Source organism: Salvelinus fontinalis, chromosome 2 (genome assembly GCF_029448725.1).
Source record: "Salvelinus fontinalis isolate EN_2023a chromosome 2, ASM2944872v1, whole genome shotgun sequence".
Lineage (NCBI taxonomy): Eukaryota > Metazoa > Chordata > Actinopteri > Salmoniformes > Salmonidae > Salvelinus > Salvelinus fontinalis.
Window position 1 is genome coordinate 30942476 of NC_074666.1, and position 25870 is coordinate 30968345.

Below are 25870 nucleotides of genomic sequence, written 5' to 3' on the forward strand. Positions count from 1 at the left end.
CTTGCACATCTAGACAGCCAATACATCTTTGTTGCTAGGTAGGAACTTAGGTGGTGTGTGTAATAAAAACTCACTTCATCTGACCTGGGCCCAAATTCCTCACTAATCCACACCTATCCAACCAGGTGATTGCCTTTTCCCTCACTCATTAACTTTCCAGACCCCTAGTTTTTATCCACCCTCCATTGACCCCACCATATACATGTAATCATTAACTTCTAGTATAGCAAGTATTTCAAGCTAGAATCCAACAATACATATGCAGCATTTATTAAGAACCTGTGAGTTTGACCTTTCAAGAAGCACTTGGTTACATTTCATTTTAAAACCCTAACTAAACCATTAAATGCACATTATTGTCAATCCTGACTATCCATTTTCTGAGTGAGCAGTCTGCAACGTGATATTATCGCAGAAATCACCACAATATACACATAAGCAGATAACAGGGCCAAAGTTCTAACATACATTCATATAGCTACCCTCTAACACTATCCATCCTCCCTATACATGATGCACTGCACAGCATAACTCTAGCTAGACTTGTCTAGACTAGTCCATATCATAAAGATTTCCACCATCTTTGCTGTAGGAGTGAGGGATGGTATACAGTACACAGATCAGTCTTCGTGCTTATGGTTAACAATATTTAACTGAGTCAAGATGACCACTCATTGCAACAATTCAATGTATTAGATGATTAACTGGTCTTTGCAGTCAAAAAGCCCTCAAGTTATAACCTAATCAATTAGGAATGAGACTCAGAACTCAGTGTAAGCATATAAGTATATGGTGTACTGTAAACTATACACACAACCTACGAGACAGAAAATAATATGCAGTTAACTTGCTAATAAAAGGAATTCGACAGCTTAAAAACATCAACATACTGATCAGATGAAATGTCATACATAACTAACAATACACCCACCCATGCCCACATTGATTCATTCACACCTATTTGGTCAAAATGTGTCCATTCAGTAACTATCTTCTCAACTCCAAAACCATTAGTGGAGACAATTCTGACCTCAAACCCTATTTGGATTATGTCAAGTAGAAATAAACATACATTGTTTAAATAGCCTGCCCTTTTGGAATAATTCTCCACCCTGCTTTAACAATGGAGGAATTAATTGAGCTTTTACTTTTAGTGTGTTGCTTGTTTTATCCTATTAATCGATTAGTGTACTTATCACTTAGAATAAATGTAATACCTACATACAGTAAGCTGATGTGATATTTTATACTTATTTGATGATAATATGTTACAGTACTCTTGACCCTGGCAGCAGAGGTCAGTAGAGTGTAGTATGGCTGTAGCAAGGTGGTTGGAAACAAAGGCAGCTCTGTTTGGTGCAGCAGAAGGTTCTGACCATAGAGATATAAATTAATGGTCTTATTCTCATTCTACGGTTCTGACTCTATACGACCTCAGCTGTTGAGGTGGAGCAGCCAAAGGCCAATATGCGGTTTCTACAGACACTTGTTGGTTGCTTTGCTTCCTATAGGTGTTGGGCCTCTGTCCTCAGCCGTCTACTGTAAGCTTCCGGTCACCATCCCCCTGGGTTTTGTCTGTCTGCTTGTCAGACAAAGGTCTGAACTGGAGTGATGGAGCGGGTGGGAGAGCCCGCCCTCTCCGAGGATGAGGAGGCAGAGCGATTGTTCACCTCTCGCTGCAGCTCCTCCACCCTCTTCTGAAGCTCCGCCCGCTTTGCCAGCAGCTCCTTGTAGCGCTGGTGAACAGGCTCCTGGGAATAAGGTAGACAAACGGTAATGGTCAACACTAGAATATAACTATGCTATAACAAGCATACAAACAGCTATTTATATGAATGGAAATGTACATTTACCAGTGGAGGCTGCTGAGGGGAGGAAAGATCATAACAATGGCTGGAACGGAACAAATGGCATCAAACACAAGGAAACCATGCGTTTGATGCATTTGATACCATTCCGCTCGAGTCCGTCCTCCCCAATTAAGGTGCCACCAACCCCCTGTGACATTTAGTCATACTAATTATACCAGATAGCATAAATATTACTACCATTAACTTCCTTACTCCTGCTATGAAAGTGAGGTAGTTTTCACAGACCTGTGGCCTCATGCGAGGGTTCCAGCGGATGTAGTAGCCCACCCAGAGCTCCAGGTGGCGCATGCTGACCACTGGGAACAGCACATGGTTGGAATAGTTGACATACAGAGGGTTGGTGAACTCCTCTGGCTGGCTGTTGATGTAGGCCCACAGGGAAACTGTCTTCTTGGGCAGCTCCTGCAGAACAATACAATGTATGACATGTGGGTGTTAACATAAGCAAATCAAATATATCCCTTAGCATATTCCTATTAGCACTGTTAAACAACTGTATGAAATGTTATCCATGACAGACCATATTTAATTTAGTTTCACATTTCTGCATTGCACTCCATGCGTTTGTCGTTAATCTAACGCCATTGTTGGCACTCACCTCCTTCACCCTCTGCTGTTCACTATTACACATGAACGTCCCAAACAGGCAGCTGTACAGATGGTCCAGGATGGTGATCAGGAAGTATTCGTTGAACTCAAAGGCTGCAAGAAACTTAAGACGACAACAACAGTTAATTTACAATTCACACGTAATAAACACAATCCAAGGGGACGTTTGTAAAACATGACCCGTGTACTTTTTACTAGGGCCCAGAGCTTTTCCTGGTCAGGTCATATGGTTAGGAAAAACTCAGGGCCCTAATCCATCAGCACCAAACAGTGATGTCACTCACCTGGCGGGTCATCTGCCACACACAGTCTATGAACTGCAGGAAGACAGGCGAGCGGTCTGCGTCTGTGTGGTTCTTATCCCCATGACCGATCCTCTGGAAGGAGAAGAACAGGGAGTCATGTGACCATAATGGCTGAACAAAACACAAGAAACAGGAAAGGGTGAAGTTGTGCCATGGGCCATGGTTGACCCATGTGACCCGATTCAGGAAATGATGTAGCCATCCAGAGTTTTAAACCATTTCAACTTCTCTTACCACATTAGAATGTCCAAAGCATTTCCAAAATGTGGCCCAAGTATTGAGGCTTGGTATAAGGAACACAACACAGTGAGAGAGAGTAAAGGCTTATTTACCAGCTGGAAGCGGTGGCCGAAGCTCAGCCACTCTTTCTCCAGCAGCACCTGGAAGCCGCGGATGGTGCGGTAGTGTCCGTCCAGCATCAGCATGGCCAGGGAGGTGAGCTGGGCAGTACGGTCCCACCCATCACTGCAGTGAACAACCACTGACGTCTTCCCTGACTCCACCTTGTCTGCAATACGCAGCGCCCCAGCCAGGATCAGCTACGCAGGGCACAGACAGACAGGTTAACATGGGCTGGAACAGCATCCAAGACACACCTTCTCCCCATTTTCTGCTTCCACTCTAACTCTTTATGTACGAAACAAATAATCTCAACCTTGATTTATTTTCTCTCCCCTCACCTTGATGTGTTCCAGCCAATGAGTGGACTCAAGGTTGGAGAACCAATGGGACTCCTTGATGTTGGGATAGACTACCTCCTTCAACTTGCGCAGTGACTCCCTCATCACGTGGATGTTGTGGATGTCCAAGAACACCAATTCTGCATTCTGATAGGCATCCTCACTCTCATAGCCACCCCCTTTCATCTGAGGACAACACAGAGAATGTAGTCATCTCTTGTAATTTAACATTGTTACAGGTTTTTTTTCATTTATGTTTCAGAGTAGCGATGCTGTTAAGCAGCCAGTGAAGATACTGCGAGACACTGGGGCAGCCCAGTCCTTCATTTTGTTTTGCCTTTGTCTGACACTTCAGCAACTGGTTATAGTGTGTAGCACAAGGCAAGGAGATGGGTTGCATGGAAGCTCCTTTGTATAATGTGGAACTCGAGTCTGATCTTAATTCTGGTTCCGCTGTCGGTGTGAGGCCTAGCATACTGGTGAAGGGGGTCTCATTCATTTTGGGAAACGATCTGGCTGGAGAAGGTTGGGCTAAATCCTGTCATTTGTAAGGAACCCAGAGTAGAGGAACCTGATGGGTAATCAGAAAAGTACACTAGCGTGTTCCAGGCGTGTGCCGTTACACGTGCTATGTCTAAGAAAGTCACTGCGAGCAAGTCTAGTGTTGAGGAAGATGCCTGCAATCCCACCATGGTCGATCTGTAAAGATGTCTCCCTCTCCCCTCCTTTTTCTGAGATACGTCCAGAGGAGGAGTTTGATAAAGTTTGTGTGAGTTACTTTGACAGAGATGGTATTCTGGGGCCTCCCAGGTGGCGCAGTGGTCTAGGGCCCTGCATCGCAGTGCTAGCTGCGCCACCAGAGTCTCTGGGTTCGCGCCCAGGCTCTGTCGCAGCCGGCCGCGACCGGGAGGTCCGTGGGGCGACGCACAATTGGGCTAGCGTCGTCCGGGTTAGGGAGGGTAGGGATATCCTTGTCTTATCGTACTCCTGTGGCGGGCCGGGCGCAGTGCGCGCTAACCAAGGGGGCCAGGTGCACGGTGTTTCCTCCGACACATTGGTGCGGCTGGCTTCCGGGTTGGAGGCTCGCTGTGTTAAGAAGCAGTGCGGCTTGGTTGAGTTGTGATTCGGAGGACGCGTGGCTTTCGACCTTCGTCTCTCCCGAGCCCGTACGGGAGTTGTAGCGATGAGACAAGATAGTAATTACTAGCGATTGGATACCACGAAAATTGGGGAGAAAAGGGGATAAAAAAATAATTAAAAATTAAAAAAGAGATGGTATTCTAATGACGAAATGGCATTCTCGCGCTATTTCTGGGCAGGACGATTGGCCCAGTGCATCTCAAATTGTCATTCCAGTTACGCTTCGATAAGAGATACTGAGGTTGGCTCACAATGGTAGTATGGCAGGCCATCTTGGAGTCAAATGTATGACTGATACAGTATGACTGTATCTTGCGTAACTTCTTCTGGCCTGGTCTGAAACAGGATGCCGTGTCTTACAGTAAATCCTGTTATGTTTTCCAGCGGATGAGTGTACCAAACCAAGCTGTGGTGGTTGCACCTTTGCAGCCTATTCCTGCTTTTGACAAACCTTTCAGCAAGGTTCTGGTGGATTGTGTTGGTCCTTTGCCCAAAGCAAAGAGTGGTAACCAGTTTCTCTTAGCCATCACGTGTGCTGCCACTCGTTTCCCTGAGGCCATTCCACTGAGAAAAATCACGAGAGGAAAGTTACTATGGATATTACAGGAGTTTCCAATTGAAAATCAGACATGTCGGTGGTAAGGACAACTTGGTTGCTGATTGTCTTTCAAGGGTGGGCAGTCAATAAGTTTTGTGTTTTGCATTTAGCCAGTGTGTTGCCCTGGCTCACAATTTGTTTGACTGCACGTTTTGCTGTTTTGGAGATGAGTATTGTTTTGGTTGAGCTCGTTTCAGTGCGATGAGAGTATAAGAAACATACTTTATTTTACATGTTTCTCAAAACTTCTGCGTTTTATGCAACTATATAAAAATAATAACATTTAAAGGGGGGGTGTGTTTTGTCTTGTATTTAATTGTTGACAGTAGACACCATGATTATATTGGAAAAGGCGACGCATAAGTAGCAACGCATTTAAGTGAAATTAAAGTTGTTTTCTTTTGGTGGTGAACAAACTTGTCCAACAAAATATAGGATATATTTGTTGTCATAAGAAAGAAGGTGTTACAGGTTTTGGTTTTCCCATTTATGTATTGAGGTTGGACTTTTTGCCACGTATAGCGCGTTAGTACATAGGGTGCGCCGATTGGCGTCCTCTCGTTAGTCAGTATGTGTTAGTCAGTATGTGTATGTGTTACACATGTTCACCTGTGCTGGCCCAGATGCTATTTAAGTGGCTGGCCCAGTGTTCCAGTTGTCTTGAGAGATGTGGAGGATCAACACCTTTAGTTGGTGCACCCTATTTGATTTCTAGAAAAAAACATTCCTTTGTCTGATCTTCACTGTTTTCGTTTCACCTATATTTTTGCTTTGCTTCATGTCTAAGTTTGGTGTGGGTTTTAATTTTGTTTCCCTGTTCTTGGGCAAATTTAGTGGGCGCTCATGGTGGGTGTCTTAAGTTCCAGTTGTTGTTGCTAGTCAACTTCAGTGGACAACGCCATGAGTGTCTTTCAGAACCCCTCTTAAAACCCCACCTGTTTTGGTTGTTGTCAGTGACTTTATTGAATTTTTTTGGTTTTCTTGCTGGAGAACGTTCCCATATACCCTGAACGATAGTGAATAGTTTTCATACTTACAGAAGATCTGTGAGAGGAGATCAACATCAATTCCACAGCAAATAACGCTATCGGTTGAGCATTGAACTGTATTGGCATTGAGTATGGGAAACGCACTTCGCACTCATAAATATTATTATTACTAATAACATACCTTGTTGGCAGCAGCATTGACGCTAGGCCTGGCATCGAAGATGAAGAGCTTGTGGGACTGAGCGTTGGCATCCATGATGGTCTGGAGGTACTTCTCATCGTCTTTGCTGCGCTTGCCGTTGACCCCAACCATGGGCTGACTACAGCGGATCACTGTGGCCTGGCTCTCTGGGTGAATCCATGACAGCACCTGCACCGCACACAGCAGAGGCATTGGTATGGACAGGAACACAACACTGGACCACAAGTACTACATCAAGGTACTACTACAGAGGTACCGCAGACAGTGTAAAGTGTAAATATTAACTCACAGGTATCCTGCCCTTGGCTCTGAAGGCAGCCACTCTCTTCAACTCCTCATCTGGGATGTTAACAGGCACCACCAGGGTTGATGGGTAAGTGTCACACAGCTCGTAGTGATCATTCACTTTAGTTATCCTCCAGCTCTCGTTGGGTAAGCCCTACACACACCCCACCACAAGTGTATAAACAGCTTATAACCAGAGCCCAGATTTTCAGAATCTTTCAAATACCTGTCTTTTGTATTCCACTTGAGCATCATACACTTTCCAGCCATTTTCAGGATAGACCTGCCCATACACAAAGGCAAAGATTGTCTGTGGATGATAAACGGAAAAATAGTCAAGTCAGTTGGGTCTGTACATACAGCACACAGTAACATACCAGGGGTAGCAGAGACCTAGTGACTCACTCACCAGACCATTAGAAACAGGAAAGGCACATTTCATCAGGATTTCGAAAATGGACTTCCTGAGTGAATCCTCCATCTGCTTGTGTGCAAACCGCAGATTACGGATATCCTGAGGAGACCGGTCACTGTAACCACTGTCATTTACACTCAGAGAAAGAAGTACACTAGTGCAGTGATTGGAGTCACGTTTAAACAGATGTATCTGAATCAATCATGGTAATTTCATCAGGGCACAAGAGTATAAGAAAAATGCTTGTTCTCTTTGAGAGCGTCATAGATGATATATTAGGACAAACATCAGGTAAGGGATGTTCCAGGCATTTTTGTGGTGGTCACTGCTCACCTTGCAGACCAGCCCGTAGGAGACCTCACCACGGCTAGATGCACCTCCTATCTTCTCCACCCGGCTCACTACCCCCAGGGGCAAGTCCAGCACAAACGCTGGTTCCTAGGAGACATAGGAAATAATAAAAACAATGATTTGACATCCCGAAGGGTGGAATGGAGACAGATGGAAAGCTATTTTGACTGTTATATCAGTATAACAAAAGCCTACATACCCTGTCCATGCATTTGAAAAACAATCTGTAGTTGGTGACAGTCAATGTCCCCCTCACTGCACCGATGTAAGGACAGATGTAGGTGACATCTTTGGCTGTTAGAAAGTTTAAGCAGGTCATTACATTAAACTCAAAATAACCGATAGATGGCCACAAAAGGGGGGTGACATACCCATGTCTTGCACACTTTCCTTTGGTAGTAACTGTGGTTCTTCTTTTGAATCCCTGAGCACCTGTATATAAAACAAGATTCCATTGATAGGTAAAACATACAGAGAAGCCAATTGAAAATAGAAGTAGATTATTTTAATTAAAATGCCAACACAAATCTTTAAGGGAAGAGGGATTGAAGAATATACCTTGGCAACCGCTTTAGGTCTGCCCTGAAATCAATAGAAGAAAAGCAAGAGGGACAAAGGCAGACATGTTTTAGCTGTTACTGCTACATTAGTAGACCTAAATCTACGTAAAGTTGTAAGTGAAGAGCCATGTACCAACCCGTAGCTCTGGGGAAAACTCTGTTGAGATGGACACATTGTCAGAAGACATTGCAAAGGTGGGCTTGGCAGCGTGAGTGGACCAGTCAGAACGAGAGGTGGAGGTACTGTGAAGAGAATGGCAGAATACATGTTCTATATCTTAGGATACTGAGCAAAAATATCATACCTAGCCCAGGGGACTGGAGAATATATCCACTGTCTGTTAGACCCTCTGTTTTTCAGTGCCCTGGGCTACTTAAGTTTGCCCAGACTAGATGGCTGTGGAATCTGCCATTGTGTCTAGCTAACTACACTGAACAAAAATATAACCGCAACATATAAAATGTTGGTCCCATGTTTGATGAGCTGACATAAAAGATCCCAGAAATGTTCCATATGCACAACTTATTTAGTTGTATGCTGCGAACAATAAAAAGCCACTCAAATGTGTAGTTATCACAACACAACACCACAGATGTCTCAATTGGCATGCTGACTGCAGGAATGTCCACCAGACCTGTTGTGAGAATTGAATGTTCATTGCTCTACCATAAGCCACCTCTAATGTAATTTTAGAGAATTTGGCAGCATGTCCAACCGGCCTCAACCGCAGATCACGCGTAACCACACCAGCCCAGGACCACCACATGCAGTTCGGCGTCGTAACCGACTTCAGTTGGCAAATGCTCACCTTCGATGGCCACTGGCACGCTGGAGGAGAGGTGTGCTCTTCATGGATGAATCCCGGTTTCAACTGTACCGAGCAGTTTGCTGATGTCAACATTTTGAACAGAGTGCCCCATGGTGGCAGTGGGGTTTTGGTATGGGCAGGCAAACTACGGACAACAAACACAATTGCATTTTATCGATGGCAATTTGAATGCAGAGATACCGTGATGAGATCCTGAGGCCCATTGTCGTGCCATTAATCCACCGCCTTCACCTCATGTTTTAGCATAATAATGCACGGCCCCATGTCGCAAGGATCTGAACATGGCCTGCATACTCACCAGACATTTCACCCATTGAGCTTATTTGGGATGCTCTGGATCAACATCCACGACAGCGTGTTCCAGTTCCAGCAACTTTGCACAGCCATTGAAGAGTGGGACAACATTCCACAGGCCATAATCAACAGCCTAATCAATTCTGCGAAGGAGATGTCACGCTGCATGAGGCACATGGTCACACCAGATACTGACTGGTTTTCTGATCCACGCCCCTACCTTAAGGTATCTGTGAACAACAGATGCATATCTGTATTCCCAGGCATGTGAAATCCATAGATTAGGGCCTAATGAATTTATTTCAATTGACTAATTTCCATATATGAACTATAAAATCTTTGAAATTGTTGCGTTTATATTTTTGTTCAGTATAGTTAGTACTACTAGTAGAAAATAAGTCTACTTTCCAGTGGTGGAAAAAGTACAGAATTGTTATACTTGAGAAAAAGTAAAGATACCTTTTTTAATAGAAAATGACTCAAGTAAAAGTGAGTCACCCAGTAAAATACTACTTGTATTTTGGTTTTTGGTCAAAGTATTTGGTTTTAAACATACTTAAAGTATCAAAAGTAAATAATTGCTAAAATATACTTAAGTCTTGTAAAAAGTAAGTCACTTCAAATTCCCTATATAAAAATAAAAAAAATGGCACCATTTTTATTTTATTTTTTTTACAGATCGCCAGGGGCACACTCCAACAATTTACAAACATAGCATTTGTGTTTAGTGAGTCCGCCAGATCAGATGCAATAGGGATGACCAGGGATGTTCTTGATAATGCGTGATTGGACCATTTCTGTCCTGCTAGCCATTCAAAATGTAACAAGTACTTTTGGGTGTCAGGGAAAATGTATGGAGTAAAAAGTATGTTTTCTTTAGGAATGTAGTAAAGTAAAAGTTGTCAAATATACATAGTAAAGTACAGATACCCCCAAAAACTACTTAAGTAAAAATACTTTAAAGTACTACTTAAGTAGAGGAGAGGGAGGGAAATTGTCACTGTTCATACCTCCAACACTAGAGGCGCTATCTCAAATCAAATAGCTATTTTGTGTGACCATGTTCTATGGTGAATTTCCTGTGCACGAGTCTCATCTGTCCATTGATGGACTCAACTATGCCAAAGAAAATGGCATAATTATGCTGTCATTCCCACCCCATTGCTCTCATCGGCTTCAACCCTTAGACAGGTCTGTCTATGGGCCGCTAAAGAGGCACATCAACACCACGTGTGATGCCTGGATGAGGAACAATCCCGGGAAGACATTGCCACAATCCCAGGAATGTCATAAATTGGCAATCTTCTATCCTCTGGCTGCAACCCCCTTGAACATTCAGGCTGGCTTTAGGGTGGCTGGGGTACAACCTTACAACAGGGATGTATTTCTGGAAACCGAGTTTGCTCCATCCTACGTTACAGCCCCATTCAGAACCCTACCAGGACCAGCCCTGCCACGCCCCAGCAACATTCCAGCCCTGCCAGGCCCCAGCACTATTCCAGCCCTGCCAGGCCCCAGCACCAACCTCCCAGGCCCCAGCACCATTTCATCCCTGCCAGGCCCCAGCACTAACTTGCCAGGCCCAACACCATTCCAGCCCTGCTTAGCACGAGATCAGACACAGACCTGCCCAGTTCTTATGCTAGCACCAGCTCAACCTTGCCCAGCAATGCCATTGCTGACAGCGGACTACCAACTCCAGAGGACATCTGGCCATATCCAAAAGCTGGCCCCTGAAAACCAGCTTGCAAAGGAAGAAAACGGCACAAAACAGTAATTCAAGCAGCCACTAGAAATGGAAAAGAATAAGGCACAATCTAGCAAATGCTGTTTCTGAAGAAAGGGAAGCAAGGAGGGGGGATGAGTCAATCTGGATCTGCCAAAAAAATGGCATCTCAAAAAAGAAATCGTAGAAAAGTCATCATCAGATGAAGAGGAGTGCTTCTGCCTCATCTGTGTGGAGACATTTTCAAACAGCTTTCTAAAGGTGACTTGGGTGAAGTGTGTGAGATGCAGCAAATAGGCCCATGATGCTTCCACCTCAAGCCAGGCAATTTGTGTGCCAGAGCTGACTGAAGATGAGTGATTAATCAGATATGGATGTATGTCGTATAGCCTGTTACAAAACTGTGCATTAGTGTTTAAACACCACTTCTGTTAAGACTTGAGACATTTACGCAAGTTTTCTGCAGCATTCCATTCCAACAAGTACCGTGGATCCATGTGCATGCCAGAGAACTTTCGATTTGTAAAGTGGTCGTGCCACTTAATCTGTGTTCTGCCAGCATTGTTTTGATTTGAAAAGGCATGATTTGCCAGATTCTCTAGGCATGATTGTTTTTATTTTTGAATTCTTCAATGAAGTTGAATTTGGTTTTGAATTTGAAATTAAAATCAATATTCACAATTAACTAGTTGTGTTCTTATTTGTTGATAATCCAATATGACGATTTACCCGACGTAGTGTCAATTTACCCGCTGATTTGGCAAATTGTCACAAGTGCACACACTCTTTAACTGTCTACAACTCCGTACTGAAATAAGATATTTAGATGTAATGAATACAATATGTGCCCAAGAATTCCTCCTTTCATTTGGTATGACATTTATATCATTGTGATGCATTGTGCCCAGTAAATGTTAGACAGTGTGACAACATACATCGCTCTCCCCTACTTTACACCACTGCTGCTTTTTTGGGCAAACTGTTAAATTACCTTCTTGAGCTGCCTCCCATAGCGACTTTTGTAACCCTAATCCCAGTAAGGTTCAGATAATACTTAAACATCTTTCATTGAATTACAGTCGTATAATGACATACAGTATCTTCACTATCGAGAATGTTTCGACGCATTTTATACAGCGATAGGTAGCATAGTCAGTTATACAAGCACCTGTCAATCGACTACACAGGGAGCTAGATGTGCGAGCCCCACCTAGACAATGAATCAACACTCGGCTGCCTTGACGAGGATCGCTTCGAGCCTAGACTGTCGATGCTCCCGGTGTTCTCCATGGTAAATCTTGGTAAAGTTTAAGTATATTAATTATCAGGTTGAGGCGATAGGGCAGATATCTACATGCAACTGTTTTGATTCCGTCCTTGGTGAAAAGTAAATCCGAGGTACAGACAGGAAGCTGCCATCTTTTCCCAGAGTTCCTTGACCCTGTCCATAATAACGGGAGTGGTTTGTTTCACTTCTCGTTTGTTTGGAGCTATTTTTTAACAGTCCATCTATGGTTGGGGTTGCGCCCCCCGCAGCCATTACTGGTTATTACATGTAGCCCACCACATCAACACTATCAAGAGATAAATGCTCCAGTATTAGAGATTTTTGTTAAAGAGAAATATGGGGAGAGAAGATGAGGATTGAGAATGGACAAGTACTCAACACATTGTGTGCAAAACATTTTATTTGTGCACAGATATTAGGAACAAATATAAATATCCAGTGCATCATGTTAACATGTACATTCAAGAATTCACAGAATTATCTATATTTTTGGTATTTGGAAATTGAAAAAGGCAAACAGACACATCAACATAAGAACTTAATATAGTTAGCTGTTACAAAAACCAAAATGCATATTTCTACATGCCATTTCTACATGTCACAAATTCAAAAAGCAATGTCCAAATCAGATCAGATTTACACAAACTCTGAAAACAGTGTTTGGAGGGGATACAGGGGAGAAGAAACATGTTAAGAAAAATGTGTGCTATAAACTAGTAAATTGATAACTTAAAAAATATACACAGTAGGCCTACATTGTACATTCCAATCACCAACATTGTTATATATACACAATACCACAAAGTATATATATTAACAATGTTACAAACGGGTTGAAAATATGGTCCGTTATGGCATCCTGGCAAAATAAATAGTGGGGGTGTGCTTACCGGTAAAACGTGAGCCTATCACAATTAATACAACATGCCCCAAAAAACTATAGGTTATTACAGAAGTATTTAACATTACTGCATGTTTGCCACATCAAATTGTGGCTGCACAGTGCACTGTTGGGTTTTGGATGCTGAAATGATTTTGTGAGTGGACGTATGTGCGCGGGTAGCCTACAAGGAGCGTATTTGATGAAAACATCATGACTGGTTGTGTTCATGCCACATTAAACGGCATAGGCGGCGTGCCATAAGGCTAGGGGAAGCTTTCCCTAAAGTAAATTGAATTAAATTGCCGAAAGGATATGGCCTAATTAGCTTACTCCTGTCTATATATAAATAAAAGCATTTAAAATAGGCTATTACACCAGAAAGCATGATTTGGCCACAGAGGATTATTAGTTAAAAACAAACAACCTGTGGATTGTTTTCAATCGCATCGCCTACAGTCGGAAGGGTCCGACATTTGGACAGTGCAGGCTGCAAATAACAAAATAGATGATTGGGTTACTACTGTCAGTGAAAAGCAGAGACCCAACCAGGCATATCGCAATATTTAAAAATACAATCGCGGAAAAACTGTTTGGAAAGCAAATGGCTATTGCTGTAAAAAGATGACAATTAAAATATCTGTCTTTTAATTATCAAAAAATTCTTATGCTACTGTTCGCTCAATTAAGTTACCTTATTGGCACCAGCGGAGAACATCGGCCATATCCCGGTGTGTGCATATTCACTGTATTTGTCAATGGGTCAGTGCCACTTTTAGTTTTTATTGGTCTGTTTGTCAGTGTTAGCAGAGTAGGCTACCCTGTACTTTATGTAGGATTTAAAAAATGCTTGCTCGCACCTGGGTGTCCCATACCGGTAAAAATGTTAATCTACGTTCACCCCTGGTTTACAATGTACATGGTTCTATCTGATAACTCTCAATACCTGCCTTTAAAGATTCACACAAAATTCAAATGTCATTGTGAGAAACTCAAGGCAAAAGACAAATTATAATTTTGTAAAATGAGTTTATAGCCATCGTAATATTCTTCTCTCCAATTCTATGTAATCAATCATTTTCTGTGTCCCCCTGCTGTCTGCATTGTGTTCCACACCTGCTGCAATGTGAGAGAATTATAATTTAGATTGTTGTGCACAAATCAGCCACAACACTACATCCTGTAAAATAGGTGTCTTTGCAGGGGGAGGTAATAAAATAATGATTGAGCCACAATCCATTTTGGGTATGACATAATATAAAATCAAAATCACTTTGATGTAGGTGTTAGTTCTCCATGACTCTTGGTTGTCTTGCTGCGGCGTAAGGCTGTGCTGGAGGGCTACCATTGGTCTCATCGTCCATTTCCTGCTCTGTCTGTCTGTCCTGTCCTCCCTGTTCCGTCTGTCCGTTTTGCTCAACCTGTAGCTGCTCAAACTCTGCATCTAGGTAGTCCAGAGAATCGTTGCCGGGCCACCGCTTAATGTTGAGCTTGTGAGAGACCCTACCCCACTGTTCTCTGTTGCTAGCCACGGTTTCATACAGCTCTGCCGACCTGGGGAACAGGTCCTGGAGGAGTCTGTAGGAGGAAGTAGAGGAAAGCCGGGGGGGTATAGTCAGACAAGCTAAGGAGGGTCCACTAATATGCATTACAACAAAAAACAGTTCTCATCTCATTGTCTGAGAACAATTACACCCATCATCTCCCAGATTTTGGGGTTAGGGATCAGTCAGAGGCTCACTTATAAATGGGCATGGCTATGTGCTCCATGAAGCTTGTCTGCAGCTCTGGGATGTAGGCCTTCTCCCTGTCCATCATCTCACTGGGACGGTTCCCCATAGCCTTCTCCTGCAGCCACAAGCACAGGTACACACTCTCACACAGAGGAAATCGTAAAAGTCCCTGTACCACATGGAGACAGAAAACAATATGAGGCATACCATGTTGGGCATTCAATAAAAATATTCCATACATACCAGATCTCCTTGAGAAAAGAATTCCTTGTAAATAAGTCCCTGAAACAAAAACAGACATGCGTTTCATGTGAACATACTGCATGGAGGCCTACACCATCTTACTAAGACCAATAAAAGTGATCTAAATGTGATAAAGAAGGTAAAAACACCATTGGTTATTAAAGGAGTGAGATCTGAGTGGGTTCTTACTGCGATCTTCCAGGTGGTCTTCCAGTCCTTGGTCTGGTCAGAGAGGTCACAGGAGGTCATGATCAGGCACAGTAGCAGGTTATGGTGCTGAGGGTCTTTAGTGTTGTAGCCCACTGGAAGACACAACAGACAGTATGATTATAATAAGAAATGGAAGAGAAATGAAGTGCTATCTTTCATAAGACACTGAGACAGGATGTAGGGGGATAACTTACCGTCGGCCATTTTCTGCAGATCCTTCACGATCCGTAGGTGATGAGCCAAGTCTGTGGCTAGGATGATGTCCCTCATCAGGTCAAGCATCCTCTGGTAGTCCTGGCAATCAAAAAACAATGTGGAAACAGTCAAAATAGTATAACACCAACTAAAAAACCTTGAGAAAAGAGTACAGTCCTTACATTGCCTTTTGTTTTACCTTTCTAGATAACTTTTCAAAGATGTTGCAGCCCTGGGTGTTGAGTATGGCAATCGTCTGAGCAAAGTGGTGCCTCTGGAAATGAGAGCCAATTCAATGTCAGTGGTGAGGTTGCAATTATATTTCATATCCACTCGAGGGCAGAAACAACCCAGTGCACCATCGAGCCATGGTTTTGCCTAGGGAAAACCTAGTCAGCTGCACAACTGAATGCATTCAACGGAAATCTTTCGTCCACATTTAACACAAACCCGCTGAATCAGAGAGGTGCGGGTGGCTGCCTAATTGACATCCATGTCATCGCCTCCTAAGGATGAGGGACATGCATAATACCATTCTGATTCATTAAGTATTTGTGTTTACCTCCAGCACAGATCCCTCAGAACTATACAGGCCAGCCAACACAGATTTCTGGAAAAAAGAAGACAGAAGAGCGTGTTTGTGTAATATACTTTTCTGTGGCAGTTGGTATGATATACAGTGCATTTGGAAAGTATTCAGACTCCTTGACTTTTTCCATATTTTGTTACGTTACATCCTTACTCTAAAATGGATTAACAAACAAGTATCCCTCAATCTACAAACAATACCCCATAATGACAAAGCAAAAACAGGTTTTTAGAAATGTTTGCAAATGTATTAAAAAGCACCTTTGGCAGGGATCACAGCCTCAACTCTTCTTGTGTATGACACTACAAGCTTGGCACACCTGTATTTGGGGAGTTTCTCCCATTTCTTCTCTGCAGATCCTCAAGCTCTGTCAGGTTGGATGGGGAGGTTTGCTGCACAGCCATTTTCAGGTCTCGCAAGAGATGTTTGATCGGGATCAAGTCCGGGCTCTGGCTGGGCCACTCAAGGACATTCAGAGACTGGTCCCGAAGCCACTCCTGCATTGTCTTGGCTTTGTGCTTAGGGTCATTGTCCTGTTGGAAGGTGAATATATGCCTCAGTATGAGGTCCTGAGCGCTCTGGAGCAGGTTTTTATTAAGAATCTCTATAATTCACTGTTCATCTTTCCCTCGTTCCTAACTAGTCTCCCAGTCTCTTCCTCTGAAAAACATCCCCACAGCATGATGCTGCCACCACCATGCTTCACCGTAGGGATGGTGCCAGGTTTCCTCCAGATGTGACGCTTGGCAGTCAGGCAAAATAGTTCAATCCTGGTTTCATCAGACCAGAGAATCTTGTTTCTCGTGGTCAGAGAGTTGTTTAGGTGCCTTTTGGCAAACTCCAAGCGACCTATCGCACCTTTTACTGAGGAGTGGCTTCTGTTTGGCCGTTCTACCACAAAGGCCTGATTGGTGGAGTGCTGCAGCTGTAACAGTACTCTTCTTGCGTTGTGTACAATCAATCCTCGACACGAACTCCAACGTGTAGCACCAGTCATGGAGATTTATTCTGATAGGAACAGCACAAAATTGCACGTCATGCAATGCACGGCTCACCATCCAACTCTGCACTCACGCACGCTGGTTTGGTGCTTGTTCACTGGGCATGTAGTTACCAAAATAATACAATTACAATATACAATATAATATCTTTAACAATGTACCTGATAGGAACAGCACAAAATTGCACGTCATGCAATGCACGGCTCACCATCCAACTCTGCACTCACGCACTGTACAAAATATATGAACTCCCCCCACCAGACACAGTAAGTTGCTAGCTAGTACTTGCGGGAATTCTTTACAACCAAAATGCACAACCAATATTCTCTAAAAAACACTGCATCTTATGTGTGATGTTCGAATAACATTTACAAACAAATGTATATAAATTGTACATTTAAATCATCACTTGGGAGTATAAAAATCACTTTTGATGTACAGTGCTTTGCAACCAACAACTTACCGCTGGTTTGGTGCTTGTTCACTGGGACGATTCTAACTGAAACATCCTCCCTCGTAAGCAAGCTACGCAAACCAGCCAATAAGATGCCATGTTGAGTAGGTGAAGGCAAGACAAAACTAACACCAAAAACCCATTGGCTTAACAATAAAGTGGCAAGGGGAATCACCAATAAAACCCTGTTACACAGCGATGGTTGTCCTTCTGGAAGTTTCTCCCATCTCCACAGAGGAACTCTGGAGCTCTGTCAGTGACCATCGGGTTCTTGGTCACCTCCCTGACCAAGGCCCTTCTCCCCCGATTGCTCTGATTGGCCGGGCGGCCAGCTCTAGGAAGAGTCTTGGTGGTTCCACACTTCTTCCATTTAAGAATGATGGAGGCCACTGTGTTCTTGCGGACCTTCAATGCTGCAGAAATGTTGTGCCTCGACACAATCCTGTCTCGGAGCTCTACGGACAATTCCTTTGACCTCATGGCTCTGTTTTTGCTCTGGCATGCACTGTCAACTGTGGGGCTTTATATAGACAGGTGTGTGGCTTTCCAAATAAAGTCCAATCAATTGAATTTACCACAGATGGATCAATGGAAACCGGATGCACATGAGCTCAATTTCGTGTCTCATAGCAAAAGGTCTGAATACTGTAAATAAGGTATTCCTGTTTTTTATCTGGAATATATTTGCAAAAATTTCTAAACCTGTTTTCGCTTTGTCATTATGGGGTATTGTGTGTAAATTCAGGGGAAAAAAATGTTTTAATACATTTTAGAATAAGGCTGTAACATAACAAAATGTGGAAAAGGGGACGGGGTCTGAATTCTTTCCAAATGCACTGTAGATATACATACAGCACAGGATTCTGTGTGTTTCTGGTATGTGGGATCTTACCGATGCCACCTGGAAGGAGTTGTTGGTCCCTCTGTGGTCCAAGTCATGACACATGCAGGACACAAAAAGAGCAAACATCTCGATGTCTCTGAAACAAGAGAACGCTACGGTGTGAGTTTAGGTGTTCATGAGTGTGTTTCACTTTGCTGTAGCAAAGTTTGTAAATGCTTATCTCTGTGTGTTCATACTCTAGGTAGTTGGAGAGCTCCAGGTTCTTGCAGAGGAGGTAGCAAAAATGAGAGACTGAGAATGCGTGCATCCAGTTGTGATATGGGGGATCCCTGTAGCCTCTCTTCACCATCAGACAAAACCTGGCCAGCATGTGCATGTTGATCTTGTAGGTGTTTATGAAGCCCATGTCCTCAAACATGCTGATAATGGCCTGAAAGCAGGAGGCATGATCAAGAGACATGAGAAAAAATAAATTATACTACCAGTGTATTTCTCCAGAAGTGTGTGTTGATTGTCTCACCGTGGGTGTGCTGTCGTCTGACAGGGAGCGAGGTGTGTAGGTGAAGCTGGAGAAGCTGGGGTAGATTTCCCCTACAGGCTGGATTCCCACAGTCAGTAGCCGGGTCACTTCCTCCTCTGACACCTGGCAGACAGGTTCAAAGGTCAGGACATTAACTGCCAAACATTACAAACTGACTGGATCTGCATTCATAGGTTGAAGAGATTAGTTGAATAGGTTGAAGAGCTCTGATTGGATGCTTTACCATCATGTGGTACTTCATCATCTCATTAGCCAGCTGACTCCTAAACTGGGCTTCGTCGACCCTCTTATACAGGAGGGACTGGGGGAGGAACAGAGAGCACAGGAGTCATTCATCATGATGACAACATTGTTGTAGATGACACTAATGTGTCATCAACAATCTATCAATATCCTTACTCTATAGAAAAAAATATATGAGGTAATAATCAGTTGTAAGGTCTAAAGGATACGCAAAGGGGATGCCTGTGCACTCACATGAGCGATGCTGATGCCACAGTATATGGAGAAGGCTGTGGCCAAGTCCTCATCCAGACGGGTGAACCATGGTCCATTAGTCTTGTTGACCAGCTCAGCCACCCCAATCACTTCTGAATCCACAGAGAAAGAGAGGGAAAAAGAGAAAGATGATAGATGTATGTGTATAGATATAGATCAGAAATAGGGAGAGGGGTCGCGACCGGGAGGCTCATGGGGCGACGCACAATTGGCCCAGCGTCATCCGGGTTAGGAAGGTTTGGCCAGAAGGGATATCCTTGTCTCATGGTGCACTAGCGACTCCTGTGGCGGGCCGGGTGCAGTGCACGCTGACCAGGTAGCTAGGTGTACGGTGTTTCCTCCGACACATAGGTGCGGCTGGCTTCCGGGTTGGATGTGCGTTGTGTCAAGAAGCAGTGCTGCTTGGTTGGGTTGTGTTTCAGAGGACGCATGGCTCTCGACCTTCGCCTCTCCCGAGTCCATACGGGAGTTGCAGCGATGAGACTAGACAGTAACTACTACCAATTGGATACCACAAAATTGGGGAAAAAAGGGTAAAATAATACAAAAAGAAAAAAAGAAATAGAGAGAGGGGGAAATGGAGAGAGAAAGACAAAGAGAGACAGAGACAGACCTCCGTGTTCATCCTTTATTGGGAAGCAGAGGATGTTGCGTGTCCTGAAGCCTGTGCTGTCGTCCACGGCGCGGTAGAAGAGAGGGTGGGAGTAGGCATCTATGATGTTGAGGATCTTCCCTGTGGTGGCCACATGGCCTGCTATGCCCTGATCAGCAGGAATACGCAGCTCTGTCTGAGACGAGAAGAAAAAGGCAATTATACTATGGAAATAACATCCATTTACAATTAAATGTTATCTTTTACTAAACTTAAAGTCTGTGGATTAGGGCTTTGATGTGAGTGAGTTTAGGATAAAGACCCACTTCCTCATTGATAACCACTCCTCCATCAAACACCTTGGCAACCAGCTCATGACTGACACTGTCCAACAGGAACACAGAACAACTGGAGGAGAGAAAGATGGGCCATATTAATCAGTGATACTAAGGCTGTGCTCGAATACCCATACTAACATACTGTATACTACATACTTAATGAGTATATATACAGTCGTGGCCAAAAGTTTTGAGAATGACACAAATATTAATTTCCACAAATTTTGCTGCTTCAGTATCTTTAGATATTGTTGTCAGATGTTACTATGGAATACTGAAGTATAATTACAAGCAATTTATAAGTGTCAAAGGCTTTTATTGACAATTACATTGACAATTACATATTGATACAATATTTGCAGTGTTGACCCTTCTTTTTCAAGACCTCTGCAATCTGCCCTGGCATGCTGTCAATTCACTTCTGGGCCACATCCTGACTGATGGCAGCCCATTCTTGCATAATCAATGCTTGGAGTTTGTCAGAATTTGTGGGTTTTTGTTTGTCCACCCACCCCTTGAGGAATGACCACAAGTTCTGGGGAGTTTCCTGGCCATGGACCCAAAATATCAATGTTTTGTTCCCTGTGCCACTTAGTTATTGCTTTTGCCTTATGGTAAGGTGCTCCATCATGCTGGAAAAGGCATTGTTCGTCATCAAACTGTTCCTGGATGGTTGGGAGAAGTTTCTCTCTGGGGATGTGTTGGTACCATTCTTTATTCATGGCTGCTTTCTTAGGCAAAATTGTGAGTGAGCCCACTCCCTTGGCTGAGAAGCAACCCACACATGAATGGTCTCAGGATGCTTTACTGTTGGCATGACACAGGACTGATGGTAGCGCTCACCTTGTCTTCTCCGGACAAGCTTTTTTTCCGGATGCCCCAAACAATCAGGAAAGGGGATTCATCAGAGAAATGACTTTACCCCAGTCCTCAGCAGTCCAATCCCTGTACCTTTTACAGAATATCAGTCTGTCCCTGATGATTTTCCTGGAGAGAAGTAGCTTCTTTGCTGCCCTTCTTGACAACAGGCCATCCTCCAAAAGTCTTCGCCTCACTGTGTTTGCAGATGCACTCACACCTGCCTGCTGCCATTCCTGAGCAAGTTCTGTACTGATGGTGCACCGATCCCGCAGCTGAATCAACTTTAGGAGACGGTCCTGGCGCTTGCAGGACTTTCTTGAGCGCCCTGAAGCCTTCTTCACAACAATTGAACCGCTCTCCTTGAAGTTCTTGATGATCCGATAAATGGTTGATTTAGGTGCAATCTTACTGGCAGAAATATCCTTGCCTGTGAAGCCCTTTTTGTGCAAAGCAATGACGACGGAATGTGTTTCCTTGCAGGTAACCATGGCTGACAGAGGAAGGACAATGATTCCAAGCACCACCCTCTTTTTGAAGCTTCCAGTCTGTTATTCGAACTCAATCAGCATGACAGAGTGATCTCCAGCCTTGTCCTCGACAACACTCACACGAGAGAATCACTGACATGATGTCAGCTGGTCCTTTTGTGGCAGGGCTGAAATGCATTGGAAATGTTTTTTGGGGATTCAGTTCATTTGCATGACAACGAGGGACTTTGCAATTAATTGCAATTCATCTGATCACTCTTCATAACATTCTGGAGTATATGCAAATTGCAATCATACAAACTGAGGCATCAGACTTTATGAAAATTAATATTTGTGTCATTCTCAAAACTTTTGGCCACGACTGTTGTGGCGGATGAATCAGAATTAGTTGGGTAACATAGATAAATAATATGTTTTATTTACGTAATATGCTTATGTGAGATACTTGTCATTAGAATGTATCCGTTTGGACTATAGTGTTGGCAGTTGCACATTTTTCTAAGCTGGGCCTCAGTCATTTGGGGCCCAGAGAGGGGAGAGGTCAGGCTTGTCTTTTACATGTCTCTGGTGCTATGCAGAATATCAGAAAGGGAAGAGGACAGGATGGAACATTGTCTTCATATGTGAATGTATCTGTTAAACCATGTGAAAGGATGGTGTGATTAAGTGTGATTAAAGGGGAACCAATTACTTGTCTCCACAATGTCTGTGCGCAAGTCACTCCCCTCAGTGAGCATGTCCAGGAGTGGGGTCAAGAGGGGGTTTACTTGAGATGGGAGTATCTAGAGTTGACAATTGAGTTATGCCATTGGATAAGGTAATAGTTTTGTACTATGAAGTACCAGGAAGGAGATTAGAACCTCGTCTTAGAGACCAAACTGAACAATAATTTATAGCGAATGCTATCTGGCTATGGGATACTCCTCTCTCAAGTAAAAGTATTTCTTTGTGAACTGTTCCTAAGATCTGTGGTTCATCATGTAAGTTGAGAGGGGTGTATCTTGGCTATAAAAGATCTTTGCATTCTTGCGTAGGGACTCTCAGAATTCATTATAGACACTGAATTGATCTGAGAGTCAAAGGGCTATTGTAAAGCTCATATTATTAAAGATGAAGTTTAAGTATAACTCTGACTGGTGTGTGGTTTGTAACTCTCCTCATTTGGTAATACAGGAAATTGCCACGATACTATTAGATCATTTTAGTATACTGTAAGCGAACGGTATCATTTCAGTTGAGCGTACTAGAGCTTTGCTTGTCTACCGGAAATTGATGCTGTTGCTATGCAACCTGTTGCTAGCTTGTTAGTATAACAAATGACTAACTAAACATTTTATGATTTTGGTTGTGTGTAAATTCAATCTGGAGTGCCAGAGTGCGCTCTGGGCGTTCGTAAGTCTGTAGAGTGTTGTCAGATTGTCCATTCGTAAATTCAGAGCGTTTCGCTTTTGTAGCATTCAATGGTAGTCAAGCACCCAAGCTAACTGGCTAACGTTGGCTAACTACTTCCAGACACAAATGAGAACACCTCACTCTGACCATTTTACTCACTCCAGCACAGCTGGTTAAGCTGTTTTCATGTTATCCAGAGCGTTGGTGACTGTAACTGTACTGCTGGCAACAATATATATATTTTTTTAAATTCTTATTTACAATGACTGCCTTAATTCCGCTTTTTTTGCCGACGTTTACTGACACCGGCCATATTCAACGGGTGTTGAGCGTTAGTAAATTCATCAGTTATTCTGCGGGAGAGTGCTCTGAAATCTGAGTAGATTTCCAGAATGAACAATGTCCATTGAAACACACAATGACTCTACCACTTAGCTAAAAATGATGTAAATAATCAAGTCAATAAATATTGGGTGGTTAGTTAGATAGCATATAGTTAATATACTGCCTGGCAAGTTCAATGTATTAGTAGCCAACTAACGTTAGGTAACTGGCTAACATACCGATACATTCTGCTGTAATGCTATGCAGTTCATAAGGATAGCGTATCTAACAAATTGTCAAATTATTAGAAAAGTCATTACTTTATTACATTGCTCAACATTTTCTTAACATTTGTCATAATTAGTTAAATTAATGAATTTCTATCCACTCTCGTCCGACTTCTTTGCTTCGGCTGCATATTTTCCGCCATTTTCTTCAAATCTGAAAATGTTGTGAAGCCACGCCCATTTTCTGAAGAATTGTATTATGGACCCTAAAGCACGGAAATAGTGTCCAGTGCATTTATACTTCGTATTTTGGCGAATTTAGTACGGCATCCGGGAACTTTGGCATACTAACTATATCCATACAATGACCTATAAGCATACTATATACTCAATTCACGTCACAAATAGTGCGGTTAGTATGAGTATTCGAACACAGCTTTAGGCTTTTGTTACAATGCTTGTGATAGCCTTGTGGTAATACAGTACTTACATTTCTGCACTGGTGAGACTCCGTGCTTCTGCAACGATCTCTTTTAGCAGGACTGATACATCATCTGGAGACCGAGATATATAAATGTTGTTATAACAGCAAAAAATGATGCCTCACTGTGCTACTAAAACAAGGATAATAGGTAAAGTATAATACTTACCCAGGTGTGTGAAAAGGTTTTTGGCGACCTGAAGCAGTGCCTATATGAACACAGACAAACACAGGAAACAGTTGAGAAGACTAGAAGCGTATTTGTGGGCTAGCTAAAGATTCTCACCAAGTTAGGGATCGTGATGGACAAAGGGCAGTCACTCCGAGCAAGGCTCAGTAAATTGGGTGGTCAGTCCCTCAAAGTACTACTGAATTACTACATAAAACCTTGTCGCGCAGTAGTGACTATGTAGAGACTTGTAGGGATTGTAAAGTGAATGTGTAGTTTATGCATTACTCAAGATACACAAGTAGAGTTGTGTACTTTTCAGTAGGAAACAGTAGTGTTTCCAGTAGTAATCAGGTAGATTTTCACTACTTGATGTTAGTAGTAAATAAGTATCACAACACTACAGCCAGACTACACCGGCTTTTTGCGACCACAGAAGTACACAACACAAGAAGTAGTTGGTTGTTGTTATCTAGCTACTTTTTGACAATCCTGAATGTAATCATCTTGTCACGTTCTGACCTTAGTTCCTTTGTTTTGTCTTTTGTTTTCGTATGGTCAGGGCGTGAGTTGGGTGAGTTGTCTATGTTAGTTTTTCTATGATTTTCTATTTCTGTGTTTGGTCTGATATGGTTCTCAATCAGAGGAGACCTGAGCCAACTCCCCGTGCTTACCGTGGAGAGAGAGGGACCGGGCAGGCACCGTGTTATGCTGTGAGGCGCACGGTGTCCCCGTTGTGTGTGCATAGCCCGGTGCGGTACATTGCAGCGCCTCTTATCGGCCGGGCTAGAGTGGGCATCGAGCCAGGTGCCATGAAACCGGCTCTACGCATCTGGTCTCCAGTGCGTCTCCTCGGGCGGGGGTACATGGTACCAGCCCTACGCATGGTGTCTCCTGTACGTGTACATAGCCCAGTGCGGCTATGCACTGGCATGCACTGGCATGGCTATGGGGAGTATCCAGCCAGGTAGGGTTGGGCAGGCTCGGTGCTCGAGATCTGTAGTGCGCCTCACGGTCCGGTCTATCCGGTGCCTTCTCTAAGAACCAGCCTTCCTGTGGAAGCCCCACGCACCAGCCCTCCGGTGGCGGCGCCACGTACCAGGCCTCCAGTTCCAGCACCCCGCACTCGCTTTGAGGTGCGTGTTCCCAGCCCGGTACCACCAGTTCCGGCACCACGCACCAGGCCTACTGTGCGCCTCCAGGGTCCAGTATGCCCTGTTCCTGCTCCTCGCACTCGCCCAGTGGTGCGTGTCCCCAGCCCGGTACCACCAGTTCCGGCACCACGCACCAGGCCTACTGTGCGCCTCAGCAGGCCTGAGTCTCCCGTCTGTCCAGCGCCGCCTGAGCTGCCCGTCTGTCCAGTGCCGCCTGAGCTGCCCGTCTGTCCAGCGCCGCCTGAGCTGCCCGTCTGTCCAGCGCCGCCTGAGCTGCCCGTCTGTCCAGCGTCGCCTGAGCTGCCCGTCTGTCCAACGCCGCCTGAGCTGCCCGTCTGTCCAACGCCGCCTGAGCTGCCCGTCTGTCCTGAGCCGCCAGAGCCGCCCGTCTGTCCTGAGCCGCTAGAGCCGCCCATCTGTCCTGAGCCGCTAGAGCCGCCCGTCTGTCCTAAGCCGCTAGAGCCGCCCGTCTGTCCTGAGCCGCTGGAGCCGCCCGTCTGTCCTGAGCCGCAG

The 25870-nt window shown here is 44.0% G+C and overlaps 2 protein-coding genes across 7 annotated transcripts in view; both read right to left on the reverse strand.

The window, feature by feature from the left end:
- Window positions 1-254: 254 nt before the first annotated feature.
- LOC129816471 (myotubularin-related protein 2-like) lies at window positions 255-12322 on the reverse strand. Of its 6 annotated transcripts, none has more exons than XM_055871040.1 (17): window positions 12066-12155; window positions 8815-8959; window positions 8143-8248; window positions 8004-8027; window positions 7817-7877; window positions 7645-7739; window positions 7428-7532; window positions 7089-7193; window positions 6906-6989; window positions 6684-6833; window positions 6374-6562; window positions 3466-3651; window positions 3118-3324; window positions 2765-2857; window positions 2470-2583; window positions 2097-2273; window positions 255-1751 (listed from the first exon to the last, which is right to left on the reverse strand). In XM_055871040.1, exons 2-17 carry the CDS (start codon window positions 8856-8858, stop codon window positions 1587-1589), a joined length of 1905 nt encoding a protein of 634 aa, XP_055727015.1. In that variant the 5' UTR covers window positions 8859-8959; window positions 12066-12155; the 3' UTR covers window positions 255-1586. The 6 variants fall into 6 exon arrangements, with proteins under 6 accessions (XP_055727015.1, XP_055727024.1, XP_055727005.1 ...); XM_055871049.1 differs by lacking the exon at window positions 12066-12155 and adding an exon at window positions 11847-12059; XM_055871030.1 differs by lacking the exon at window positions 12066-12155 and adding an exon at window positions 9134-11834.
- A 223-nt stretch (window positions 12323-12545) lies between these two features.
- Window positions 12546-25870, reverse strand: part of LOC129816519 (cGMP-dependent 3',5'-cyclic phosphodiesterase-like) — a 40854-nt gene continuing 27529 nt past the window's right edge. The window contains exons 15-30 of the mRNA XM_055871092.1: window positions 24204-24243; window positions 24044-24107; window positions 20250-20331; window positions 19945-20119; window positions 19311-19423; window positions 19057-19134; window positions 18813-18935; window positions 18529-18722; window positions 18341-18428; window positions 15967-16014; window positions 15604-15678; window positions 15404-15503; window positions 15189-15301; window positions 15000-15038; window positions 14765-14871; window positions 12546-14601 (exon numbers count right to left, since the gene is read on the reverse strand). Of these exons, the coding sequence (XP_055727067.1) occupies window positions 14310-14601; window positions 14765-14871; window positions 15000-15038; window positions 15189-15301; window positions 15404-15503; window positions 15604-15678; window positions 15967-16014; window positions 18341-18428; window positions 18529-18722; window positions 18813-18935; window positions 19057-19134; window positions 19311-19423; window positions 19945-20119; window positions 20250-20331; window positions 24044-24107; window positions 24204-24243 (1731 nt within the window). The 3' untranslated portion in view covers window positions 12546-14309. The remainder of the gene's footprint in view (window positions 14602-14764; window positions 14872-14999; window positions 15039-15188; window positions 15302-15403; window positions 15504-15603; window positions 15679-15966; window positions 16015-18340; window positions 18429-18528; window positions 18723-18812; window positions 18936-19056; window positions 19135-19310; window positions 19424-19944; window positions 20120-20249; window positions 20332-24043; window positions 24108-24203; window positions 24244-25870) is intronic.